Source organism: Stegastes partitus, unplaced genomic scaffold (genome assembly GCF_000690725.1).
Source record: "Stegastes partitus isolate 25-593 unplaced genomic scaffold, Stegastes_partitus-1.0.2 Scaffold157, whole genome shotgun sequence".
NCBI lineage: Eukaryota > Metazoa > Chordata > Actinopteri > Pomacentridae > Stegastes > Stegastes partitus.
The window spans coordinates 248274-271944 of NW_007577888.1; the positions used below are offsets into that span (position 1 = coordinate 248274).

Sequence of the window (23671 nt, forward strand, 5' to 3'; positions counted from 1 at the left end):
TACTGGGGAATTATCCATGTTTAGTTTTGGTCTCTTTTATTCAGACTGTTCATTCTGCAGATCAACTACCACTACCTGTGTGTGAACTAGTGACGGGACGTTTTTTTTTTTTGTCTTGTTTTTTAAGCTATTTTTTTTGGGTCTTTTTGCCTTCATTTGATAGGAAAGTTGAGAGAGAGACAGGAAAGTGGGATGGGGGAAGGACCTGCAGGAAATGGCCATGATGGGACTCAAACCCATGACCTCTGCGTCGGGAAAATATAGCCCCTGAACTCAACCAGTTGAGCTATCGCAGCGAACCACAACTGGACATTTTAAGACTTTTACCATGAGTGATTTATTTTATCTTCTGTGAAAATAGACTCAGGTTCTAACCCCCTGTTGTAGTATAGCTGGTAGTTTACTGAATGTTGGAAAAATAAATCTAATCAGCCCTTACAGCAATTTATAATCATATATGTGTGTTTATTCTCCGCCTGTACAATACACAAATATGGATGACAAACACATGAATGTGGCTAAATACTGAATGTATTTTATATAAAATGTCCAATCTTTCTAACTGGCAGACCTACTCCATGTCTGATAACAGCAGAGAGCACAAGCAATGCCAGCAGTGAATCTCTGGTTGCAAATCAAAAAGTAAAATCGTGAAAATCAACTTCTCCTCAGCTTTTCTCCATTTTGATGGGGACTCACTGATTCCCTTCAAGGACCACAAAATGATCCCACAACCCCACTCACCCAAACAAAAACCACAGGAACAGGTCCGAGAGGTCAAACAGAGGCCTCTCAGTTTTGTTCTGACCAACATGTCAGGTGGAGAGTAATGAAGAGTGACACCTTCACCTCGTCTTCAGCTGATTACATAAGTCGCTCAGAGTGCGGCTACACTGGTTTGTTCGCTGTGTACTTTGTTGACAACAACATACAGTCATTAGTTGCGTGTCACTCACACATCGTCCACATAACAGGGGTAGGGCATCTGCTGGATGTAGATGCCGGTCGTCTGCTGGACTCCCGTCAGCACGCGGCTCACGGCTCTCTCCACCAGGTCCTGAATGTAGACGAAGCCCCCCCAGATGTAGCGCATGTCACTGAACGGGTCAGCAGCTGGACCAGGATCCCAGAACCTGAAGGAACAACAGCACACTGTTTAAAATGAAAACAATATGTTTGAGAAAAACAGAATCTCTTTGCTACTGAGTGAAAACTTAATTCAAATAGAGACGTTTGATATGACATTAATGGTTTCTCAGAAAGTGTTAAAATCATTAGTTTATATATGTCATCTTATTAAAAATGCCAGCTCTTGACTCTGTGCTGCATAGCCTGTCATTCTGTTACACATTCCCAGGATGTTTTATAACCCCACCCAGAGCCCTTTCACCTTAAAACCATTGTACCAAGAACAAAGAGAGAACCACCGCAAGCTAAAGAATAGGCTTTCTAAGCTAATTCTGTTTATTCAGGTTACAATTCCCAGTAATGAAAGCCTCATGTTTGTTATGAAAGTCTGTTTTTTGTATTACATTGCATTAGAATCCTATGTTTAGCACCTTGAGGACAAAGGAAATGCCACGACAGTGCATAGCTGCAATAATGGGTAAACTGAAGTAATGTTAGCCTAATGGAATTTATTTAGTCTTTTTGTGTTTGATATCACATTTGTGCATAAAAAAAATCATCCATTCATCCACATAATTATCATCATTTTTGCAAATAAATTGCTGTTATGCCATCGCCTGCACTGTAGTTTTGTCATCAACACTATTATATATTTTATAAACAGAGGAACAGATCGTCCTTTTGCCACCAATAAACCGTAATCATGACAAAAGTTCTGTTTTTCACCTCAAAGTAACAAGTCCCACAGGAGAACGTGTATGTACTTAAAGCTAAACTTTCCTCATTGCTTTCATGATTTCTTGAGACTAGATTGAATACGATTTGTTAAATTACCCCAAAATGCCCTAACGCTGTATGTCTCTATGTATAAACGCACTGTCACATAGAATCAAAGCTGTTTCCAATAGAAGGATCTATAACTACTGCAAACGAAGGCTTTCAGAGGGATGTTCGCTTCATCCTCAGCACCTGTCTTTGATCTTATTGGTTCGGGTCACGTCATCAATGTCCATCCGGATCTTGTAGGTGACGTGGGGCGGCAGGTCAGACGAGGAAGAGTTGGGCAGCAGGAAAACCACGCCTGCCCAGTACTGCCTGTCCTCCAGCAGCTCCAGGGCTCTGTCAATCAGCTGACCCTCAGTCTCCAGCCCCTCCAGCTTGTTCAGGGAGAAACACTGCAGGAGAGGGTAGAAAATGTACAACATATAGACAGTACATGATGAGGAAGTCTGCCTGCAATTAAATCAGGAGAACTGTAAGGGTTCAGGAAGACTGATTTTAGCTTAAGATCCCATGATCCACTTCTGTCACCTCTCTACTTTGTAAAACTACAACAGCAGCTGTCACAAAACAAAACAAGACTTGGATTTCATACTATTGAATGCTCGAGGTAAAAAGCACAGATTCACTTAGTCTTGAAAGTATTTGGGATTTTGTCTAGACACAATCCATTCTGTTGCACTTGAAAGTAGAAACTTCTGACTTTCTTATATGTTTTGAGAACAGCATAGAATAAAAAAAAAGTCAAGCATGGCCAACCTCAGTGACTTGTGCAAGAGTGGTGATAGTGTGGCTGAGGTCGTTGTACACGTCCAGCCAGTTAGGCGGAGCTCCAGGCTGCCTCGGAGTGTCTGGTGAGGGGGTGGACAGGAAACGTGCGATCCGTGAGGCCGTCCAGGGCGTGTTTTCCAGACGCAGGTTGACCAGTACTGCAATCTCTGGACGCCTCAACATATCCTATTTCACACACACACACACAGACAGGCACTATGTTGTAAATCAAGACGCCTGAAGGCATCAGATGCATCACACTGCGCTCATCCCTCCTGTCGAGAGAGAGCAGCTGCTGATCCAGACCTGCAGAAGCTGAATCTCCACACTGGTCTCCATGTAGTTCTTGATTCTTGGTCCCACCTCCATCCAGGCTTCGTTGAGCTCCTGGATGATCTGCAGGTCCTCAAAAGTCTTGTTTACCTTCAGCAGACACAATTTAAAGTTAGCTGAAGCAGACGTGTCTTACAACAAGCGCAACAGACTCAACATTTAATTTCAAGCCCGTTAAGATTTAAAACGGCAGGTTTTAAGTACGAGCACACTGTCTCCAGATGAGTGAGCAGAAGAGGACCAGAGAAAATGTTTGCTGCTGAATCACAAACTATCACAAGTGATATTTACTGGTTTCACAAAGACATGATTTCAGTAGCAATGAGGCACGTTTTTAAAACATAAAGTGGCAGCAGATGAACATGTCTTCCACTTTTCCCCGTTTTCATCACAAGCAAATAAATCAGTTATCAGCAAACACCAAGAGGACGTGTTGGTGATGTCAGTCAGGTTTTCGCACGATATATGACTTCCATGTCTGATTACATCTTCGCATACACAACATGTGCTCAAAGAGAGTCTGTGAGCTTCGGCTTGATGTACCTCTTTCATGACTTGCCGTACTGCGGGACTGTCTGGAGTGTAGAGGAGTTTTCCGATAAATAGGGGTTTGATTCCTCGCCACACAATGCGCGACAGAGGGTTGGACTCCAGACCGTGGATCAAACTTTTACAGAACGGAGCTGCCAGGAGCAAAAGACGACCAAACAGGACAAATGTTAATAGAAACAGTGCACTCAGAATGGCATAACCCAGCTGGGATTTAATCTTCAGGGGTGTGGTGCTGGTTTTTGGTGTTGTCATAAATAGTTTTTTTTTGTTTATGGTGAGGTGCAATATCCAAATCATTTGAAAAGGTAGCAAGGAAAAAGCCAAACCCAATCTGAGCAGATTTCCAGATTTGTATACCGGCATAAAAACAATCACACACTAACTCTGGTGTGCACAGCCTCTTACTCGTGTTGTTGTCGCGGTCCAGGTCCAAATCCTCAGTGCCATTTTTGCCCAAGAAAGACTTGATGTCATTGTCTTCATACCAGTTGAGCGATGGGATGCGTTCTCCTCCAATCTCAGGGTGACCGCACATGATCCTTGTGAAAGCTCTGAAGCTTTCTCTGGGCAGCGCTGTGCGATTTTCTGGAGACAGAAGACGAAGAGCTGCACTCATCTCTGCAAAACTGGAGAGGGAGGAGAACTGAAGGGAGGACAGAGAAGCACGAGCAGAAGGTTTGGAGGAAAAGTGAAGGAAACACAGCAGGGTAGAAATAAAGGAAGGAAACAGGAGGGGGGAAAAGCATAGCAGTCAATTAGGAAGTAAGAAAAACATTAAAGCACAGACATAAGACAATGCAAAATCACAGCAACAGTAACGTTAATAGGAACAACGCCACTAGAAGTTGCACAGTTGGCCTCATGTGTGCACAGTGACTTACTGATTAAAGTCCAAATGTGCAGCACCTCTGAGCAATTATGTCCAATATGTCTAATATTTGAACCAAACACAGACTGAGGAGGAGACACAGGAGGAAGTCTGTGTTTTCTTACATCATCTATGAGCACTGCTAGCTCCTGGGAAACCGAGGTGACGGCTTGACTGATGGTCCTGAGGTCTCCAGCGTTGACCATCAGACGCTCTCTCTGACAGGGAGGACAGACGGACAGTTTTACTGACGGTACTCGCAGCAGCTCATCAGATACATACGCAGCACGAGCAACTCAGAGTCACAGCAAACGGGCAGAAAACTAAAGTCAGTGACTTTTGGACTGTGAACAAAGCACAGGTTTCCATGCCAACTGGTACCTACTGTGGCGAACTTGGTCAAGTCGAGCTGAGAAAGAAAAAGGCGCTCAGCCTCCTGCAGGACGTCAGCCGGTTGGTCACACAGCTGAGTCTGAAGATCGGTCATGGCGCCTTCTCCTCCGTCTACTATCAGCATCTGTCCCAGCATGCTCGCATTACACACCAAGTCCTTTATCTGCATCTGAGCTCCGGTCAGTGTCGGCTGGAGGGGACAAATTTGATGCCACACAATTACTTCGCATATTTTTACTAATGTTTACATATTTTTAACAGGGAAGGAAAATGCTCGCTCCTAATTTTTCTGAATTCTAATTAAGTTCTACTGAGCCAGAAAAATCAGTTCAGAGCAATTCATTCTCTTTCCCCGTTATTTGTGAGCCAAGACTGTAAATCGTATTTGTTGCCCCTTATTCATTCTAATAAATTCCATTTATTTAGTGTCTCATTTAAAGCAGAAAGGGTTTGGTATTTTAGGCTGCACTGGCCAGAACAGATTAACCAATTCAACAAAACCCAAATTCTTTACTGGTTCATTGTTCAGCACAACAGATTCTGGTAGAGTTTGATAAACAAGCATTAAAGCCGGTTACTGACCAGTAAATTAAGACGAGCGTTCAGCAGCTGGTCCACAGCCGGAGACGACAGGCTGCCATTGGTCAGGAGGAAGCTGGAAAATGTCTCGTTGGCCCTCAGGCATTGTTTTACTGGGAGATCTACATTGGAAACATCAAGGTTAAGCACTGCACTGGTCAACACTAGAATTACTGTTTACAACTAGAACAGAGCATCAGAAACACAAGCTGTCTGCAGGTTACTGTTTGCACTGTGAACACCAACAACACACGCTTTATAAACTTGAACGTTAAGTTGTTCATTTGTTGGTTTTTCAGGTAATGTACAATATCAACTATTTTCTTCTTACATTTTTTTCCACACTTTAACATCTTGGACTGGCTAACTTCAGGCTTTAGGTCGGCACCACACCATCATTTGGTTTTTAAATCTGTTTTCTTCTGGTGCAAACACTCCGCTACAATCAGAACTGATAAGATTAAATTGCACTCAGCTCTAGAGGCAACAAACTCAGTTCAGCTAGTTGATAACTACATTATTCCTGGCTCTGACTGTCCTTCCTGAAGAGCTGGTTTGTGTAACTTAATTAAAAATGGAAAACTGATCATTTATACTAACCACAGTTACAGCTACAAGCTTCATAATGTCGCTTTCTTTCTCTCTTATCTTTGGGTGTTTGAGAAAAACTGTGTCTTTCTTCTCCTGTGAGGTGTAAATAAACCATTTAGGTTATTTTTTCCTCCCAAACTGCAAATCTTACTTTACTAAAATGACATTTACTCTAATTAGGAAGCAAACTCTTCTATAGTTTTAGAAAACTGGACATTAAGTTCATCAGGACTTCTAGAACTAGCAGATGCTATTGTGGGATTGGTTGCAGGAAAAAAACAACACATTGAAAACCTGCCTTCATTCATTCAATTGTTTGCCAAAGGCAGTCGAGTAACTCAATCCTGCCACAGCAGGGCGAAGCTGAACAGACACTGTGGTACTTTCACAACAGCAGGAACACACATTCATCTGCTCATACAGAACAGCGACTGTGAGCTTCTGTAAAGCCTCAGACCTGCTCAGATAAGTCTGGGAACAGAAATGGATTAAAAATCTACAGTATTTCTGTTTTTTGTGTGTATTTCTATGTTCTCTTGATGAACTTTGTGAACCTCTTGCTGTTATATTTGACATTTCTTTCTTTGTATGAATGTTGTTCTTTAAAACTTCTGTCTTTTTTTGTATTTTCTGAATCAAACTGTGCATCATCTTGACTTCCTGTCCTCCACCACACGTCGACTTTGTTGAAACCACACTACAACTATTCTGACAGGATCAAGGGCTGTATTGACTTTCTTCATCTACATTATTTATTCTTGTTCTTAGAAAGCAAGCCTAAAGATATACCTTGACTTCATCTATAAATCCATTTTGTGTCTGTTTCTGCCGCAGTAACTGGACTCATTCATCATTTGCAAGAAATATATCAAACCTTGAGGCTCCCCCATGGTTTCAAATCTGGAAAAACATTCTCAACTGAATAAGGTGTCACTTTAAAAAGCTTCCCCTTGTGTGTGTGTAAGTGTCATTGTGTCAGACTGACAACATACTCCTGTAGATTAATGCTAGAAAATACTTAAACAAGCTGTTTTACTTGGCCAGGCTCCGATTCTTTCTCCCAGATTCTGGACACTTTCCATCAGGTCCTGAAAGCCAGAGAAGCTCCGGTTTCCACTGTAGGACAGAACAGTCTGGGCGTCCACAAAGAGACGCGACAGTCTGGAGGAGAGAGACAAACAAGAGGTATATTTACTGGGACAAACAGATGCAGTTAAATTATATTAAACCTACTTTCCACTCAAACAATCAACACCTTCTGTGAAGATCACGTACGGCATTCAAATGTAATGTGGGTCAGTTAGAGAAAGGGGATTATTTATTGTCTTTTGAAATACAATGATCTCTGTTCTGTTCACATATGTAACAACAAGAAACATTAGTTTTCAGAGCCTCATCATCACTCAGTAAAAACAAGAATAAAATCACTAAATGAGTGGCGTTAAATAAAAACAACTGCTGCCTAGAAAGACGGGAAAGTTCCTGCTGAAAAAGTCCCAGTAAAAACAAACTATTTTACATTTTAGGATTTGTGCAGATTCAACTAATGAGATACAATTTGGTAATTGCTGAACTTTACAGGTTCTGGTAGACTGAGCTGTACTACCTGTTTCCAGCATTTTCAGTCTCTGTGCTAAGCTAAGCCGCTAGCTGTAGCTTCATAGATAACAGTGGTATCCACCTTCTGATTTAACTCCTGGCAAGTTGGGATTTTCCAACAACCCAAACTATTCCAATAAGTTACGCTAATGTAAAGCCATGCAAAGTACACAGGCAGGCAGGGTCTCTCCATTTAGTGGCTTCCGACATTGAAGAATTACACAATCTAGCACAAAGGCTGTAAATTAATTAGTCTCATCTGTTCAGTTAGTCACAAAATAGTTAAACACTAAAGTATGCCTTTAGGCAGCACCCTGAATAGTACCAACAAAAGTCAAACATGCTTAAAAATGATTGACAACATTTTTATTTCTAAAATACACCCGGGCTAACAGTTTATTTATCAGAATGAATACTGTGTCCACTTAGCAAAAATCTGGACAGCTGACCCTGTTTTTACCGCCTGTCTACCTACATGGAGTTGTCAAAGTTGCCGGCCTGTCCTGGTGTCTCCCCTGCTGTCGGGCTGTGGAAGCAAGGGTTGTTGATGTTGCAGATAATGCCCTGAATCCAAGGCAAGGTGCCGGCTGATGGCAAGGCTTTGTTTGGAAAGTGACCTACAAGCAAAAAGAAGGAGAAAGAGTTTAGCACCAGGAGATTAGCTTGAGATACAAAACAATGAAAATACTGTGTGTGTGTGTGTGTGTGACCTCAAATATAGTCTACAGGCACCCGATTGAACAAAAACTCCAGGATAATCTAGGTTGCCATTATGTGAACAATTACTGTATTTTTGGTTTTGTTTTTTTTTTCTCCTCAGTCTGATGTTATCTGACTTTACAAGCAAGACTGACCTAAAGAAGACAAAAACAGGAGAGATGAAGAATATTCCTCTCTGCCTTAATGTACAAAATGTCTGAAAACATATATATTAAATCCACAAGAAGTGTTTCTTCATATAACACCATACATATAAAGTAAATACAAATCCCTCTGTTAGCATTCAGTAATTAAAGTTGGTAATCTGCAAAGTATCCCAATATGTTGCTGTCTTTAGAAAGTTTACATCTTCTGCAAAGACAAAGTTACCAAGACGTAGCTTTCTAAAGTACAGAACATGTAGGGCACCGGCTAACTGGCTCACAGCATGTTGTGTTTTCGTGTCTTACCAGGTAAAGTTATATCACCTTATGCAAATGCAGGACCTCTGAATGAAGGTCACGAAGGTAAGGAAAGCAAATGTGCGTGCATGAACCAGGAATCACTGTCAGTGAGTTAATCCTCTTTAGGGGGTTGGCAAAAGGCCATTCTTCAGACCTGTAAGCGTGTGTGTGTGTGTGTGTGTGTGTGTGTGTGTGTGAAAAGACACACATTGCATAATAACACTCACATTGGCTCTGTTTGTAAGGAGGATGTGAATGACGAACAGAGATGAGGATGACGAAGAGGAAGAGCGGCCAGAGGAGCTCAATGATCAGCTGGATCTGCACAAAAGGAGAACTTGGAAGCTGTTAATGGTGCATTAAATAATCAGTGGCCTTAACTGACTAGTGATCAGGACTACAGTCTGCAATGGACACAAATTATTTGTTTTTTTTTTTTCCATAAAGCTTCTCATGCTGGAGTTATTAGAGCAACATAATAAGTTGAACTATGCAGTTGTAAAATGATGCTTCTTATTTAGTGTCTCAGCCGCGTCACGTTTTACACGTTTCCATACAGAATCAACTTCGCATTCTTTTTTTCTTTCTTGCGAGTCAAAATGTGGTCACCTTGTTTCTTCTGCGGTATGTGATGTTCTTCCAGAGCAAGAGGTAGAGCTGTCTGAAAATCCCCATCGCTCCCCGTAGCTACCTGGCCATGATGCGATCCTGGAAAAAAAAAAAAAACTCAAGATGTGGTGAGAAAAAAAAAAAAAAAGACAAGTTCAGCAAACGCACCCTTGTTGCCAAGCTGTGCAGGATGACAGCTGGAGATATTTATCGCATTTCATCATTCCCTGTGTCTCACTGTTTCCTCACCGCTTTGTCTGCTGCTCTATTACAGCACTTATCAAATATATACAAGGACTGTTTGTGTGATCATCCAACAAGATGAGAACAAGTATGATCTGGTACGTCTAGGCAACTCTTTTCTTTTTACATTAATTTGAGCTGTTTGTAAAATTCTTAATGCTGACTATGAATAAGAATCATTAGTATCAGTGATGAGAAATTGACCCTGACCTTTACTCTGCAGAGGACAAATCAGCGACTGAGGACTTTTGAGCTTAATCCACATAGAAAACACCTGTCCTAAACTTTTCTACTTCATTCCCTTCCCTTTGACGACATATGCTGGAGAAAGATAAACCTCCTGTACGAGTGAGACCAAACAGGCTCTTTTTGTGTGTGTGTGTAATGAGTAAAGGTTGTCTTTTGTGCCTGCTGTGATCTGCTCAAGACAGACAATCCCCTGCTTTATCCTGAAATCCTCCTGATCCAAACAGCTTACCTGTTTCACTCTGAGACGTTCACTTTTGCTCTGCCAGAGCCTGCAGAATACGGTCTCTTGTAGTTGGTAGTAAACAATCTGAGGCTCAGGGTTTGGTGCCAGACTAATTTCCTTTGCAAATCGACCAAAGGCTCCAGTGTACTCATGCGTGCATTCATATGTTTGCCAGTCAAGGCTCAGCAGCTGTCAGGATTCAGTTTTGGAGACCACTGAAGCTTACAAACATTTGACATGTGAACCCTCCCTCAGGTCTACTTCCTCTCTCTCTCAGAGTCTCGCCTGAAACAGGAAAACATTAGCAGGCGGTTGAAGCAGTGTGATGTATTTGTCAGGTAATGCTCATGTAATGATTCACCGTCTCAGCCCATACAAACTGCGCACTTCAAGTGAGGTTCAACTTTGCGTTGCTTGAACAAAAAAAGGGAATTTCGACATTAATTTTTAGGAGGCAACTTGTGAAAACAAACGGACAGTAAAATGAAATGCTATTTTAGACACTACACTTCCTGTTTGCTTCACAGCACGCCTCTGCTTGTGAAAATAATGAGCTGTTGACAGCAAACTAAGAAGGAAACCCAGATTGTAATGTGAGGTTAGCTTGCTTTCCTTAGCATCCTGCACAGGGATGCTGTTATCGCTTACGAGGACTCACTACGTAAACTACACGTCAACGTACAGACTCACTAACTCTACAACTGCTGTTAATGATTACCTTGCTGTAATAGAAGTGCTTTTAAAACTCCTCTTCGGACACAGCAGCGGCCGGTAGCTTGACATTGACGCTCCAATGTTTGTAACGGCAGGTGTTAGCTGGAGAAAGTCCCGCCCACATGCAACGCTGATTGGCCGTAGTGCATGGCAGGGGGCGGAGTCGCGGAAGCCGGTTAGGAATCTGATTGGCTGCCGTCAATGTTTTCGTAACGGAGGAAGTGTTCATTGGCCAGGCGCTGACAGGGAACTGACACGCTTAGTGCCTTAGATAATAACAAATGTATGCTTATATTCAAGTAGCAACACTATTTATTAGTACAAGCAGCGCACCATTATATATTATACTTATAGCTCATACAAACGAAAGCTCTAATATGAATTACATTATATCTGCATTCACTACATTAGTATTCCAAAAACAACTTAACAATTTATACAGTTTTTCAGTACATGTTGCATATTTGCTATCTCAGGTCAGCAGTGTATAAGCATGCGATTTATTTTCAAGTATTTAATTTTATATATATATGTATATAAAGCCAATAGTACAAAAAAATGCATCGGAAATTTATAGCAACCACTAGCTCTAAATAAATAACAGCAAGAAGACATCTTACAGATTTGTTTAATGAACATCCAAAACAGCAAATTCTTAAAAATATAAGCATCTCTCTATCAAATAAGGCAGTTACCTTGAATTGTGCATGATATCTACGTCATGTCAGGCACAGTCAGTGGAGCATGTGCGAATGAACCAGAGCACTGTAGTAAATAACCTTCTCTTCGCTTGTGGCAGACACTTGTAGATACGTATGAAATACACAGACCCTTTGTCCTGATTTAAAACGGCTCCTCCTCCAAGCATGTTTAGCTCAGGCACACCAGGCTGGAAGACTCATGAACTGGAGGATACATGATGCTATTCACCACTATGTAAGTTAGTGAAGTCAAAAAATATTGCGCTTTTACATTATAGCATCTCAGCTACTACCTGAACAGTTAAATATCTGATAAATATAAATGGAGAACTATCATCTATCCCTGTCATTTTAAATTACGCTTTCATATTCAAACGCACTTTACATCTTAAAAATATAGAGCTAGTCTAAGTTTATGGTATTCAGTGGTGTGACAACAGCTTAGAATACGCTGTGTGATCAATTGCATAATATTTTCTGAGTTTGGCAAAAGCTTCTGTAGCTTTAACACTGTGCAGTATGTTTGTCCTTGTGAAGCAGGAGGTGCTCAAAGAAACACTGGCTGCTCTTGTCCTGTTAGCAGTCGATACGTTGAGGCTGGCATCGTCTTCAAGTGAATCTGTCGAGAGAGAAATCAGATTTTAAACTCTGGGAATATGTTGCAAGGGCATACAAAAATGTAAAACAAACTTTGAGTGAAAAACAGAATACTGTATTTGTGAGTAAACGATATTTAACTGTGTATGTAACACATATTGTTGCCTCTCACCTCTCCGACAGCATTTGTCAGGATCTGGATGATCTTGTCATGTGGCGTTGCAACCACACTCTGCCCGTTGATTTCAATGATACGATGCCCGACACGGATTCCTCCTCTCTCCGCTATACCACCTCGCATCAAACTGCAGATCTGCAACAAAAAGAGAGAAACTCAGTGTTTTCGTTTCACAACAAGGGACTTGGTACGTGCTTTAGGTTTAGTTCCGTCAGATTTCTGAGTTAAATAAAAAATGATCTTTATTATCCAAGAGGAAGTTAACAGAGTGCACTGGGCTCTGGTATCTAAACACATTAATAAAGTTCATCCTACCAGAAAGGTGACTACTAAAAATCACTGTCATCTTCTACTATTGGTCACAGAGGAGTTAATGGTTCATGTGATATGAAAATTGACGTACGATGCCGTCCTCCACGCTGAAGCCCAGCTGAAACTTAGGTTCTGGTCTCCTGATAATCGCCATGGTGACTGGAGGGCAGTGGACTATGCTGAGCTTCACATACTTTTGGCTTTTCAGGTCCTGAGTTGAAAAAGAAAAACAAAAAACAACAAGCGAGGACAGTCAATCCACAATTATAGCAGCATTTGATTCATGCGTTTTTAGTTCTTCGAGGAGTTGAAGCTTACTGAGCGCTGACATGATACATTTTTCCTTTGCTAATTAGTTTATTGACGTAACTGAACATTTATGATCTTCTGTTGCTGTTTCAGTTTTGCTGAGTCATAGAGGTGGAATAACAGAAGCGAAACATTCTCTCTCATCCCCTTCAGGAGCTCTACAGTGAAATTACCGACACACTCAGCCTAATAGTTTCCACATACATATGAGTAATAACAAGAGGTAAAACCCAGCAGACAGAGGATGTAGGTCATATAGGTTCACACAAGACAAAACATCTCATTGAACAGTAGTAAGGAATGGATAAAAGGCATCTGGTGAACAGCTGAACCATCAAACAGAAATACATTTAGGCAAACTCTAGAAAGCAAAAAGGGGAAAATTCCTAAATATTCAAGCTAAGTCACATTAAATCTCACAAAAAGTTCCCACAGAGTTAGTTCACATCACTAGAAAACTCACCTTTTATGCCTCACAGCAGTAATATTCAGAGGAGGACTTCTGTGCTTTACAAAGGCAGTAAAAAAGCTCTGCCAACTCTGCATCACGTTTAAAACAGTGACAGTCTGCACACATTTTATACCGGTAAAGTTGATGAATACTAATACTGGTGCTGAAAACCCCATAACACATGAATCCGCTGTCAAATCAATGCTGTGTGGAAACACAGTGCCACCTAGTGCACCCTAAGGACAGCACACCATCTGTCACAAAGCAAGCTTAACTGGACATATAGTGATCATATTTATGTAATAATACAACTTCTTGTTATTTCCAGCACTATAAGTTTATTGCTTGTGTTCCCCTCTTACCCGGATGATGTTCTGGCAGGTGGTGATGGGCAGACCCACCAGGCTGGTGCCATTGACAGACATGATGCGGTCACCGATGCTGAGCTCGCCGCAGCGCTCAGCCGGGCCTCCGTGAAGGAGGTTGGCCACGACCACCGTGGGCAGGATGGAGCCCCAGCCCGACTCCACGACTGCCAGTCCCAAGATCTCTCCAGGAGCCTTGGTGATGGCGACCTGAACCACAGACACACACACATTTGGTAAATTAGTGATCTCACTACAATTATCCACACTAGAAAGGCATCATTATTTAGTTTAATATGTGCTTGGAATATTGTGTAAGCAACGTGTTTCATGCAGTGGTCACAAATTTTGGGTGGCCTTTGCAGACGCAGAACATATAATTTAACCTTTAACCACGTTGGAGGACGGCTTGAAAGAGCAGCCAGGACACTACAGCCTTGTAGGTGGAGGTTTTCCTGCTCTAGGTCCTGGTGTGATTTGGAGTTAAGAGGAGTTGGGAATGTTTTTGAACATTATGCACTACTCAGTTCACGCTCTATTTAAAGGGTGATGAACTCAGGCAGGCAAACTGTGAGCAGGAACACACTGAACAGACAGATGGACGGTGTGCAGGAGCAGATTATGCCACAGGAGAAGTTTCAAAAGCTTATTTTGGACATTTTGATATTAAACTTGCAGTAAAAGTGTGTCGAGTTTGATAGAAATTGTAGCTACTATCATTCCAAACTCAGCTGCATCTGTGAGTTTTTGATACTTAAACTCTAGATTTTCTAAAAAAACAAAAAACAAAAACGTTTGAAGTGTTGCAGGAACAGGAATGTGAGTTGGAGGACAGCAGGGCTGGACACTCTTCATCTCTCACAAACACCTCCTAGCTTTACTTCTGTCCCACCTCAGGACTAGATGCTGCTCCATAATGGATTGTACGAGATGGATTTTAAATATGTATTTGTAGAAAAGCTGAAACACGGTTTTAAGTTAATTCAGTGAATATTCTAAGATTAATAAACATGTTTTTTTTTTAAGTAAAACCTGAGCCCTTGACCCTACAGATAGTCGCTCATTTGGTGTTTTGATGATGGTGATGCGCAAATTTTTTAAAAATCATTTTTATATTCCTCTGGATTCCCCTATGGATAGGTGCATTGTCATCCTGGAACAGACCACTCCCATCAGGATAGAAAGGTGTCATCATAGGATAAAGGTCACACAAAATGATTTGCAATGACCTTTCACTCTCCAGGGAACTGTTGGCCTGAAAGTATGTCTGCACATTGCCCCCCCCACAGCATAACAGAGTCACTAGATCCCCTCTCAGGAGGGTCAAGGGCTCAGGTTTTCCTTTAATTTGTGATTTGTCTGTATGTCTATATATCTGTGGTTAATTTAAGGTGTCAAAGAACTTCTGCATTCACTTTTGCTACACCTGCCACCATTGTGTCACAGATTTTGTGTGAATAAGAAACCATCCTCCCACATATCCCCAAAGATTGCAGGACGGCTATATTTTGTGTGAAGACATGGAGACACAATCACTCCACTTACATCTCGGAGGTTCTGCGAGTCAGAGAAGTGGGCCAGATCTCCGTTGTAGAGCTCCTGACTTTCCAGGTATTCACTGTACTCGCCCGGCCTCAGATCGCTGGCCTTGATGCCGTTGGCCTGGAGGAACTGCTGGTAAGCCACTCCGAACGCCTGCCCGATAGCCTGGGCTATGACCTGAGCCTGGGAAACGGAGAAGGAGGCCTCAGGGTTCAACATTGTTGTTACACTCACGTCCAACAAGAATACCTGTTGAATACATTTTCTTCCTACACTTGTTTTGCCCTCCATGTTCATGTTAACATATCAAAGCAAATTAATTCATTTGCAAAAAACTAAAGACGAATGTCACACCCTGAAAGTAAAGCACCAACAAAACAGAAACAACAAAAAAAATAAAACAAAAATAGAAAACTAGAGCAAGTCAAAACTAGCTCCTCACTGTCTGATAAAACTTATATTTTACGGTTTCATCAATTAGTTTCATTTACTCCTCCCTGCCTATTGTAAACCAAATTTCATATAATTTTCTGAAACGTATTCTAAACAAAAGTTTTAATATCACATGAAAGAGTTTGATTGGAAAACACGGTCAGCAGAAGCAGAGGCCTTATGGCCTTCAGTATCCCACAGCTAATTAGTTACTAAAAGAAGCTCTTTTTCTTCCTATTCAGTGTTGCCAACTTTGGAAAACTGGGACAACAGCCAGAGCACTTCTACATTCAGGAGAACTCACTGGCTGTCTGGGGGAAGGAAACCAGGCCAAGCTGAGGCTAAAACTGTTGTCCCGCAGAAAACAGCACATTTGATGTGAAATGCAACATTGTGTGCTGCAAGAGGCAGCCTCATATTGTCTGGGATCCTCAGCCTGTTTACATTATATTGTATGAAAATGACCAAAAAAAAAAAACAGCAGGAAATCAAATCACAGCAGAGAGTTGACAAGAAAAAAGGATCTCAACTTTTCTCCAGTTTGTGACCATGATACAACAACTGGAGACTGACTCACATCCTCAGAGGAGAAGACATGGCAGATCATTAAGCACTTCTTCTGAGGCCCAGAGGATGAAGAGGAAGTGGCTGGGTCATCTTCTTGCCCTTTGCGCTTTCTTCGTGCCATCAGGACCACGATTTTGCCAATGTCGGCGATGTAGGAGATCATCTGCAGAGCGTGATCCATCATGGCTTCCTGAGTGGAAACAGGACACGAGGGGGTTAATACTATTAGAAACAGAGAGAAGAGAGGAAGCTCTGGTTTGTAACCTGCAGAGACTTGAAACTTGCTGGAGACAGACGGGTAATCAAGTGAACACAATGAGCAGCGCCACACCTTCTTTATTTTTGTCAGTGAGCTTATTACTGTCTGGCACTGAACTTTCAAGCAGTGAACATTTAAAACCTAAATCCTGGAGAGATTCATACTGAAGAATTAATGAATTTAAATAGGATCATTATTATCCTCTTGCACATTTCAAGTTGTTGCACTACATGCGTTGTAACCTTGCACATTTTCAGGTGATTCATTTGCACATTCCTGCACACTGAAAGCACTTCTTGTGATTTATAAATTGTGATTACACTTACTGCTAATTTGACTTGTAACTCTGCTTCCTATTTGTTTAATGAAACTCACTACCTACTGACTGGCAGCACTTTTTAAAATCTGTATGTTACTGTGTCCTGTCATGCAGGAAGTCACATTCACTGTATGTGAAAACCTACTGGGCAATAAAACCTTTCTGATTCTGATTATTACAATAAAACCAAAAAGTATGAGATGCATGATGTGCTTCAATTCAGGCCTTTATCAAAGACTGATACATGTGTTCCCCTCGTGTTTAACAAATCAACCGAGTCCTCCAACCAGTGTCTTAAAACAAAGCAGGAGGGTTTGTGCTCTTTCCAGTTCATGAAGATCATTCTTCTTGCCGGGAGCATCCCAACATGAAAGACGGTTTGTAGCAAATGAACATATTGGTTCAAACCTCTGACCAACACCTCGGGCAAATGAGAGCTCTGACATGTAAGATTTCATTCAAAACTGCAAACGACTTTGACCAAAACATCCTGGAGCACTGATCTCACGAGCCAGGTTGAATAGGAAATTCATACACATACATTAACATCATAAAAAAAGGTTTAGTGAACTTCCATGTGATTAAAGTGTTGCTGTAAAGAAGCTGACTACTGAATCTAAGATGTGAACTTTAATGGAACAAGACAGAGAATCTTTGAACTAAAAAAAATACAATTGTAACAAAATTTTATGACAAAAAATCATTAGTAGACAGAAGTGAAAGGATCCCTTTAAAGTAGATGAAACCTCAGAAACCAGATAGAGAAAAAAAAACTATGTGGCTCAAAATTGAAGAAAATTATTTGTCAACAGGAATGTTAAAAAATAAAAGAGTATTTATCTTTACATGCTTGTTTCAGTGAGAAGCAATCAGCCGTTCAAAGAGAAGACGTGACAGCGGATGACCCACTTAGAATCTCCTGACAATTCAACCACATAGTGGAAGAAAATAGACTCTACTATTACTGCAGAGGCCTCGTATTAAATCACCACCCAGTTCTATATTAAGGCTTCACTGCTCTGAGAGCTCAACTTGAAGGTGAACGTTTAGAAACGCAATGCTTCCTTGTAAAATAAAAGGTTTCTCATTACACAATAAGTCTAACCCTGAATCGAATGAGGTTTCACACATTTATCTGGTGTTCATGCTGAGAGAGTGGGAGGGAAACTTAATCAAGAAAAATAAATACTGGAAACACCAGAAGAAGAGTCTCTTCTAATCACACAGTGGCTTCACAGCAGCATGATACTGTTAAACTGCAAAGCTGTGCTTTTCTACGACACATATTGCAGTATGAAAATATGTAGGAATATTCACCAGATGACATATTTATCTGTATTAGGAAAGAATTAATTATTCTAGAAGGATCATGGGGACTTCGTAGGGGTGTGAATCTGCATAGAAAATAGCAAATCTTTTTTTAAAAAGTTGAAAGAAGTCTTTTGGAACCCTTCTCATAACCTCACCAAATGCATCCAAAATAGTTTGTTTTTCTATAGATGTTGTTTAGATGTGGTTTTGTACTCGTCGTACAAAGCTATGTGGTGCCGCTTTAAATAGTCAAACGAATTCGCTGTGTTGCCTTGTGCTTTGCTTATTTCCATACAACTGATGCGTGTTTCTTTTTGAAGCCAAACCTTCCTTTTCAGTGTTTCCTTAGTTTTACTCGCTCACTTTGCTACTCACATGTGAAGTTTACATGTCAACAAACTCTGTGTCTTGTGAATGAAATAAAAAAAAAATATATAATATAATAAAACAAAACAACAACCTCTGTTTATGCAAGAAGTCCTAAATGGGGCAAGTTGCATTGCATGTGACTACTGCCCATATGGCGATGTTGATGCTGACATGACGTATTGTGCAGCTCTACTTTACAACACATGTAACCTACTCAGAGACCCTATTAAACATCCTATGTGTTTTCGATCAAGGTTTCTAAAACGTGAAGATTTGAAATACGAAACCATCCACGTCTCAATTCACACTTCATCCAACATCCAGAAGTCTACCGAGATCCCGCTGATCATCAGTTCTTGTCGGAGACAGGAACACATCTGTACATGGTAACATTACATAGCAGCACTGCTATTGCTATGCAGTATTAATATATATATCACTAATGTATTTTGAGCGCCAGTGATCCCTGGCACAAGTGTCACAAGTGAGGAGTAATGTAGGTATAAAAGTGAGTAACTCAGGACAGAGCTTACAGTACCTGTGTGTCAGCAGTGAGCACTTTGATTCGCTGAGTGGAGATGAATAAATCCACTTCTGTCATTGGCTGAGATTCTCCCTCTGGAGCCTAAAAGAAACAAAAAACAAAGTCAAACGCAGTCCTCTAACAACACTGGTCTTTGTTATAGTTGCAGTACTGAGATAAGTACAAGACATGTGTATTTGTATTCTATTGGTCAGCTACTGTTGTCATTAGAGCAGAATCTGGATTTCAATATGGCTATGTTCTGTAAGAAACAAACACAAGCACTGCAGCACAACAGGTTTCATTCATGTCACAGTAAAGGCTGTTATGCAGGGACGCCGTGCTCCTGTTTCAAAGCATGTTCTTTTTTCTTTTTTGTTTTTAAATTCACCTTTATTCGGTCCACAGCCTCCTGAGCCTGGGCCATGCGAGCGTTAGTCGATGGGTTCCTCTCTGATTTGATCTGAGTGGAGCCCAGATACTTGGCACCAAATATCACTCCATCTAACAGGTCCTCAGGGTCACAAGGACCAGGCACTACAAAGCAACACACAACAACATGTAAGTATTCTTTGGGCCATCAGTGAGGTATTTGACAGATCACTGTTTGGTGAAACAAGAAGCACACAGAAGTTACTCACCATTTTTATATGAAGGTTGGTCATCAGCACTCTACAATGACAGACAAAAATGAATAAACTTAAGTCGAGGTTCAAATGCATGTGAAGGGTTAGGGAGTACTTCTAATTCACTAACTAACTGGATAGTCGATCCACAGACATGTAGAAGACAATCCTGACTGTGCAATAACTTTAATCAACGCTGGTTAAAATAACAAAGGAGGCTGTTTTCATTTGCTGGTTGTAGCTTCACAAATACAAAAAGAATGCTACGTCGACTTTCTTAGGAAGTTCATCCATCCATCATCTATACACCGCTTAATCCTCACTAGGGTCATGGGGGGCTGGAGTCTATCCCAGCTGACTCAGTGTGAAGGCAGGGACACCTGGACAGGTAACCAGTCTATCACAGGGCTGCACTTAGAGACAGACAACCAAGCACACTCACATTCACACCTACGGACAATTTAGAATCACCAATTAGCCTCAACATGTTTCTGGACTGTGGGAGGAAGCTGGAGAACCCAGAGAGAACCCATGCTGCACGGAGAGAACACGCAGAAAGATCATGGTGTCCCCACCGGGGGTCGCGAACCGGCGACCTTCTTGCTGCGAGGCAACGGTGCTAACCACCGAGCCACCTTGCAGCCTCTTAGGAAGGCTCTGGTAACAAGTGATGAGCATTTTGACTACTTTTGATGTTATGCAGATTTCATAACTAACTGACGAAACAATAAGGAGCAAATATTGGATTAATTAACTTGTTGTAGCAAAAGTTACAGCTTGCATTGGTCATATTTTAACATGCCAGAAGGTAAAGGTATAATTAATTTCCTATTATTTAACTGTATTTTTTGTCTTAAAGCTGGTTTTGCCACAACATCCCAGCATACATCGCTCTGAATGGTCTAAAGCTGTAACTGTGTTACATCAGGTATGGGGGTCTTTTGTAAAGAAAATGATTTATAAAAATATTTTAATATTTACGACTAGGCCTGTGACTGCTGATTATTTTTTCGTTGGTGATTAAACTATTGATTATTTTCTTGATTATTCAAATAGTTATTTTCTCTATGAAATGTCAGAAATGGTAAAAACAATGTGAAGAGTGTTTCCAAAAGTCCAAGATGGCATCTTTAAATGTCTCGTTTTATCCACAAACCAAAGATATTCAGTTTATTGTCATATAGCAATAAATAAAACAGAAAATATTCAATTTTCAAAAGACAGAATTAGAGAATTTTGACCTTTTTGTCTTTGAAAAATACACAAAACCAATATAATCAAAATTGTTTATATTTAATGTAAAAGTTTACAACTAACTGATTAATCACTGCAGCTTTATTAAGTAATCTGTGTTTTAGCTGACCGTAGAAAAGCACCGACCTGCTCGCTCTCTGCAGCAGCTTCTCTCTCCGGAGGCTCCTCCCCCAGCTTCATCCACACCGGCTCAGGATACTCATCGTCGGGCAGGGAGTTGAGGGAGTCCTCCCTGTGTCGCTGCTGTTGATGGTTCCCGTAGTGACCCCAGAACCTCTGAGTGTCCTCCTGGCTGTAGGAGACTGACACCACGGCGTCTACCTCCCCTCTGTGGGCGAGGCGGGCGGGACGGGGTGTAGCGCTGATCTCTGTGCACTGCAGCAGTCCCAGCAGGTCTCTCTGGTGGCTTTCAGAGAACAGCAGCCCCGTGGTTTCAGTACTGTCGTCTGTTAACAGGGAAGGAGCGCATGCTTCCAGCTCGGACAGGCCGGGATAGTGACAGTGAGGTGGCGTCTGGTGACTGGGATGAGGCTCTTCCCCCATTAGCTGGAGCTGGCTGAGCAGGGTGTGGATGCGGCTGTGGTCTTCATCAGTTGATCTTGTGTTTGCGACCTCGAACCCCTCACTGATATTATCCTCAGCCTCCCTAAATGTCACCTCCTCCTGGTCGTCCTCTACACCCTCCAAGCCTTCAGCCCTCACCTCTACCTCCTCCTCCTCCTCAACTGCCTCATCCTCTTCTTCCAAATCCACCTCAACATCTTGCACTGGCTCTGCAATATTCGCCACGAGCTCTTGCTGTTTCACGTCGAGTGGAGTTAAAACGTCTCTCACGTCCAGAGGTGACAAAACTGACTCACCTACACTTGCCTTGTCCAGACTGTCGGCCGAGGGGGGCAGGCTGGAGTCGTCCAGATCATCTGCTGAACCCGCCTCACTGGAGGAGTCCGACCTCCAGTCCAACGGAGGAGGCTCGATCAGGTTGTAGGTCTCCAGATCCTCTGCCTCTGAACCTGGAGGAGCCGTTGCTGTCAGACTGCTGACTTCAGAGACTCCATTAACAGGGACTGAGTCAGACAGTGTGGGCGCTGTGGGTGCAGAGGCTGGCTGATCAACAGGGCAGCAGTCTGAGTCCATCTTGTGAGAAAGCCTGTCAGAGGAAAGCTGGCATAACTGTGCTGAGTCCTTGCTGTGGTCGATACAGCAGAAGTATCAGGAATCACAGGATGTCCAAGGACCTGAATGACCCTGTAATTAAATATATCAAACAGCACATTATTATTATTATTATTGATCCCAGCAGAGCAAAAGACTAACACCATGTGTGGCTGCATCAGTCAAACGAAGCACTATCTCAAGAACAATCTTTCACCCTCTTGTCTCCTGAACATCAAGATAGAGAAAGCAGCCGAAAGCTCAAAGTACATCAACAGCATGCACAGTGACATGTGTGCAAACATCAAATAGACAGATTTAAAAACACCACACTTTACATGATTTTACCAAAGAAATACATTTATGCAGCTCCAATTACACTTGTATTAACACACATTCAAACATGGAAAGCAAAGCAAAGGGGAAAGGTAATTCTGTTCAAATGCAGTTAAGAAAAACACACCATACTTCATTCAAAAAATGTTAAATTTAGAAATATCGTCCTTGTCCTGAAATAGTACTGTCAGCAAAAAGGCTGAAGATTCTTAAGCCTTTCCATTTGGGTCCTTTAGAAAAATTCGGCAAATAAATGAACCACCAGGTAGCACAAAGTTTAAAGAAATTTCTGTTTTAGTATTTGTTCATATCGCTTCATTGAGTGCACTAACATGTGAATTAACTGCGTAAAAAGCCACAGAACCAGACATGAAGGGTGCATTTTACTGATGAGCTTTAAGCGTGGATCTATTCAGTACCTTCGACAGGGTGAAGACTGAACCGTTATATCGGATAATAGTAACTTAACTGGATGTTATTACAGCTGCAGGACTTTAAACAATCTGGTAACCTCAAATAGACGAAATCTAAATGGAAACTGGAAGTGGGACATCACTCTCCCTACAAAACTACAAGGACACTCGGAGGAGGTGATTACACTTTTTTGGGTTGGCAGCAGAGAAAATGAACGTTCAGCCAAAAGAGGAAACCCTGAAAAAGCCGCAAGCTTCACCCTGTAAATCCAGACAGCTGAGTTTGGCTAACTAAAGTTAGCAACAAACGCAGCTTGAAGCTAACGACTGAGCTAGCTAGTGCTAATTGAAACCGCAGCAGGCGCATTAAGCAGACATGGGGGTGAAACAGGTGATTGAAAACCGCGAAGTTTAAGGGGCCATAAGAGGAGCTCCTACCTGCTGGTTTAAATCTTCCTCCGTTTCTTTGTGTCCAGACAGAGACTCCTGCGGCTGCCACGACAGATGAGTTGACGTGGTTTGGAATTTGAACCTTTTCCAAAACTTTGCTTTAGTTTTATTCGTCATACTAACAACAGCAGCACGGTTGAACGTTTTAATTTCACATACTCCGGTGGTTAAAACCACTCAGAATGAAAAAGCAGACTTTTCCACACATTGCTGCTGCTGCCGCTGTCGACTGACAGCTTTTATTTATTGGCTGCCTGTGTAGTTGTGCTGCGTTCAAGTGCTCCCGTAGCTTCCCTAAATCAGCAGAAGTTTCTCGGTTCCTTCTTTCTCTTCTTTACGTCTTCCTACACGGCTGTTCACATGACTGAACCATAAACTACTTAAAGCAATTCCCCTAATTCTGTGTT

The 23671-nt window shown here is 41.7% G+C and overlaps 2 protein-coding genes across 2 annotated transcripts in view; both read right to left on the reverse strand.

The window, feature by feature from the left end:
* Positions 1-10893, reverse strand: part of abca7 (ATP-binding cassette, sub-family A (ABC1), member 7) — a 31860-nt gene extending 20967 nt beyond the window's left edge. Inside the window, exons 1-14 of the mRNA XM_008279370.1 lie at positions 10800-10893; positions 9367-9465; positions 8985-9078; positions 8070-8211; positions 7032-7156; positions 5408-5526; positions 4818-5015; positions 4558-4650; positions 3970-4207; positions 3556-3695; positions 2986-3102; positions 2668-2865; positions 2098-2303; positions 957-1133 (exon numbers count right to left, since the gene is read on the reverse strand). Of these exons, the coding sequence (XP_008277592.1) occupies positions 957-1133; positions 2098-2303; positions 2668-2865; positions 2986-3102; positions 3556-3695; positions 3970-4207; positions 4558-4650; positions 4818-5015; positions 5408-5526; positions 7032-7156; positions 8070-8211; positions 8985-9078; positions 9367-9432 (1913 nt within the window). The 5' untranslated portion in view covers positions 9433-9465; positions 10800-10893. The remainder of the gene's footprint in view (positions 1-956; positions 1134-2097; positions 2304-2667; positions 2866-2985; positions 3103-3555; positions 3696-3969; positions 4208-4557; positions 4651-4817; positions 5016-5407; positions 5527-7031; positions 7157-8069; positions 8212-8984; positions 9079-9366; positions 9466-10799) is intronic.
* Positions 10894-11405: 512 nt separating this feature from the next.
* On the reverse strand, positions 11406-23512 carry si:ch73-40i7.5 (amyloid beta A4 precursor protein-binding family A member 3). The gene is made up of 11 exons (XM_008279372.1): positions 23253-23512; positions 21037-22158; positions 19672-19702; positions 19422-19567; positions 19046-19132; positions 16260-16439; positions 15254-15433; positions 13706-13918; positions 12675-12794; positions 12266-12406; positions 11406-12115 (listed from the first exon to the last, which is right to left on the reverse strand). The coding sequence occupies exons 2-11, from the start codon at positions 22045-22047 to the stop codon at positions 12044-12046; spliced, it is 2181 nt and encodes a 726-aa protein (XP_008277594.1). The 5' UTR covers positions 22048-22158; positions 23253-23512; the 3' UTR covers positions 11406-12043.
* Positions 23513-23671: the final 159 nt, after the last annotated feature.

Coding starts and splice junctions, on each gene's coding strand:
- si:ch73-40i7.5 (XM_008279372.1), bottom strand. CDS start 22,047: ATGGACTCAGACTGCTGCCCTGTTGATCAGCCAGCCTCTGCACCCACA. Junction 19,703..21,036: donor CTGCTGCAGAGAGCGAGCAG/GTCGGTGCTTTT, acceptor CTGTCATTGTAG/AGTGCTGATGACCAACCTTC. Junction 16,440..19,045: donor TGCTCACTGCTGACACACAG/GTACTGTAAGCT, acceptor GTTTCCACTCAG/GAAGCCATGATGGATCACGC.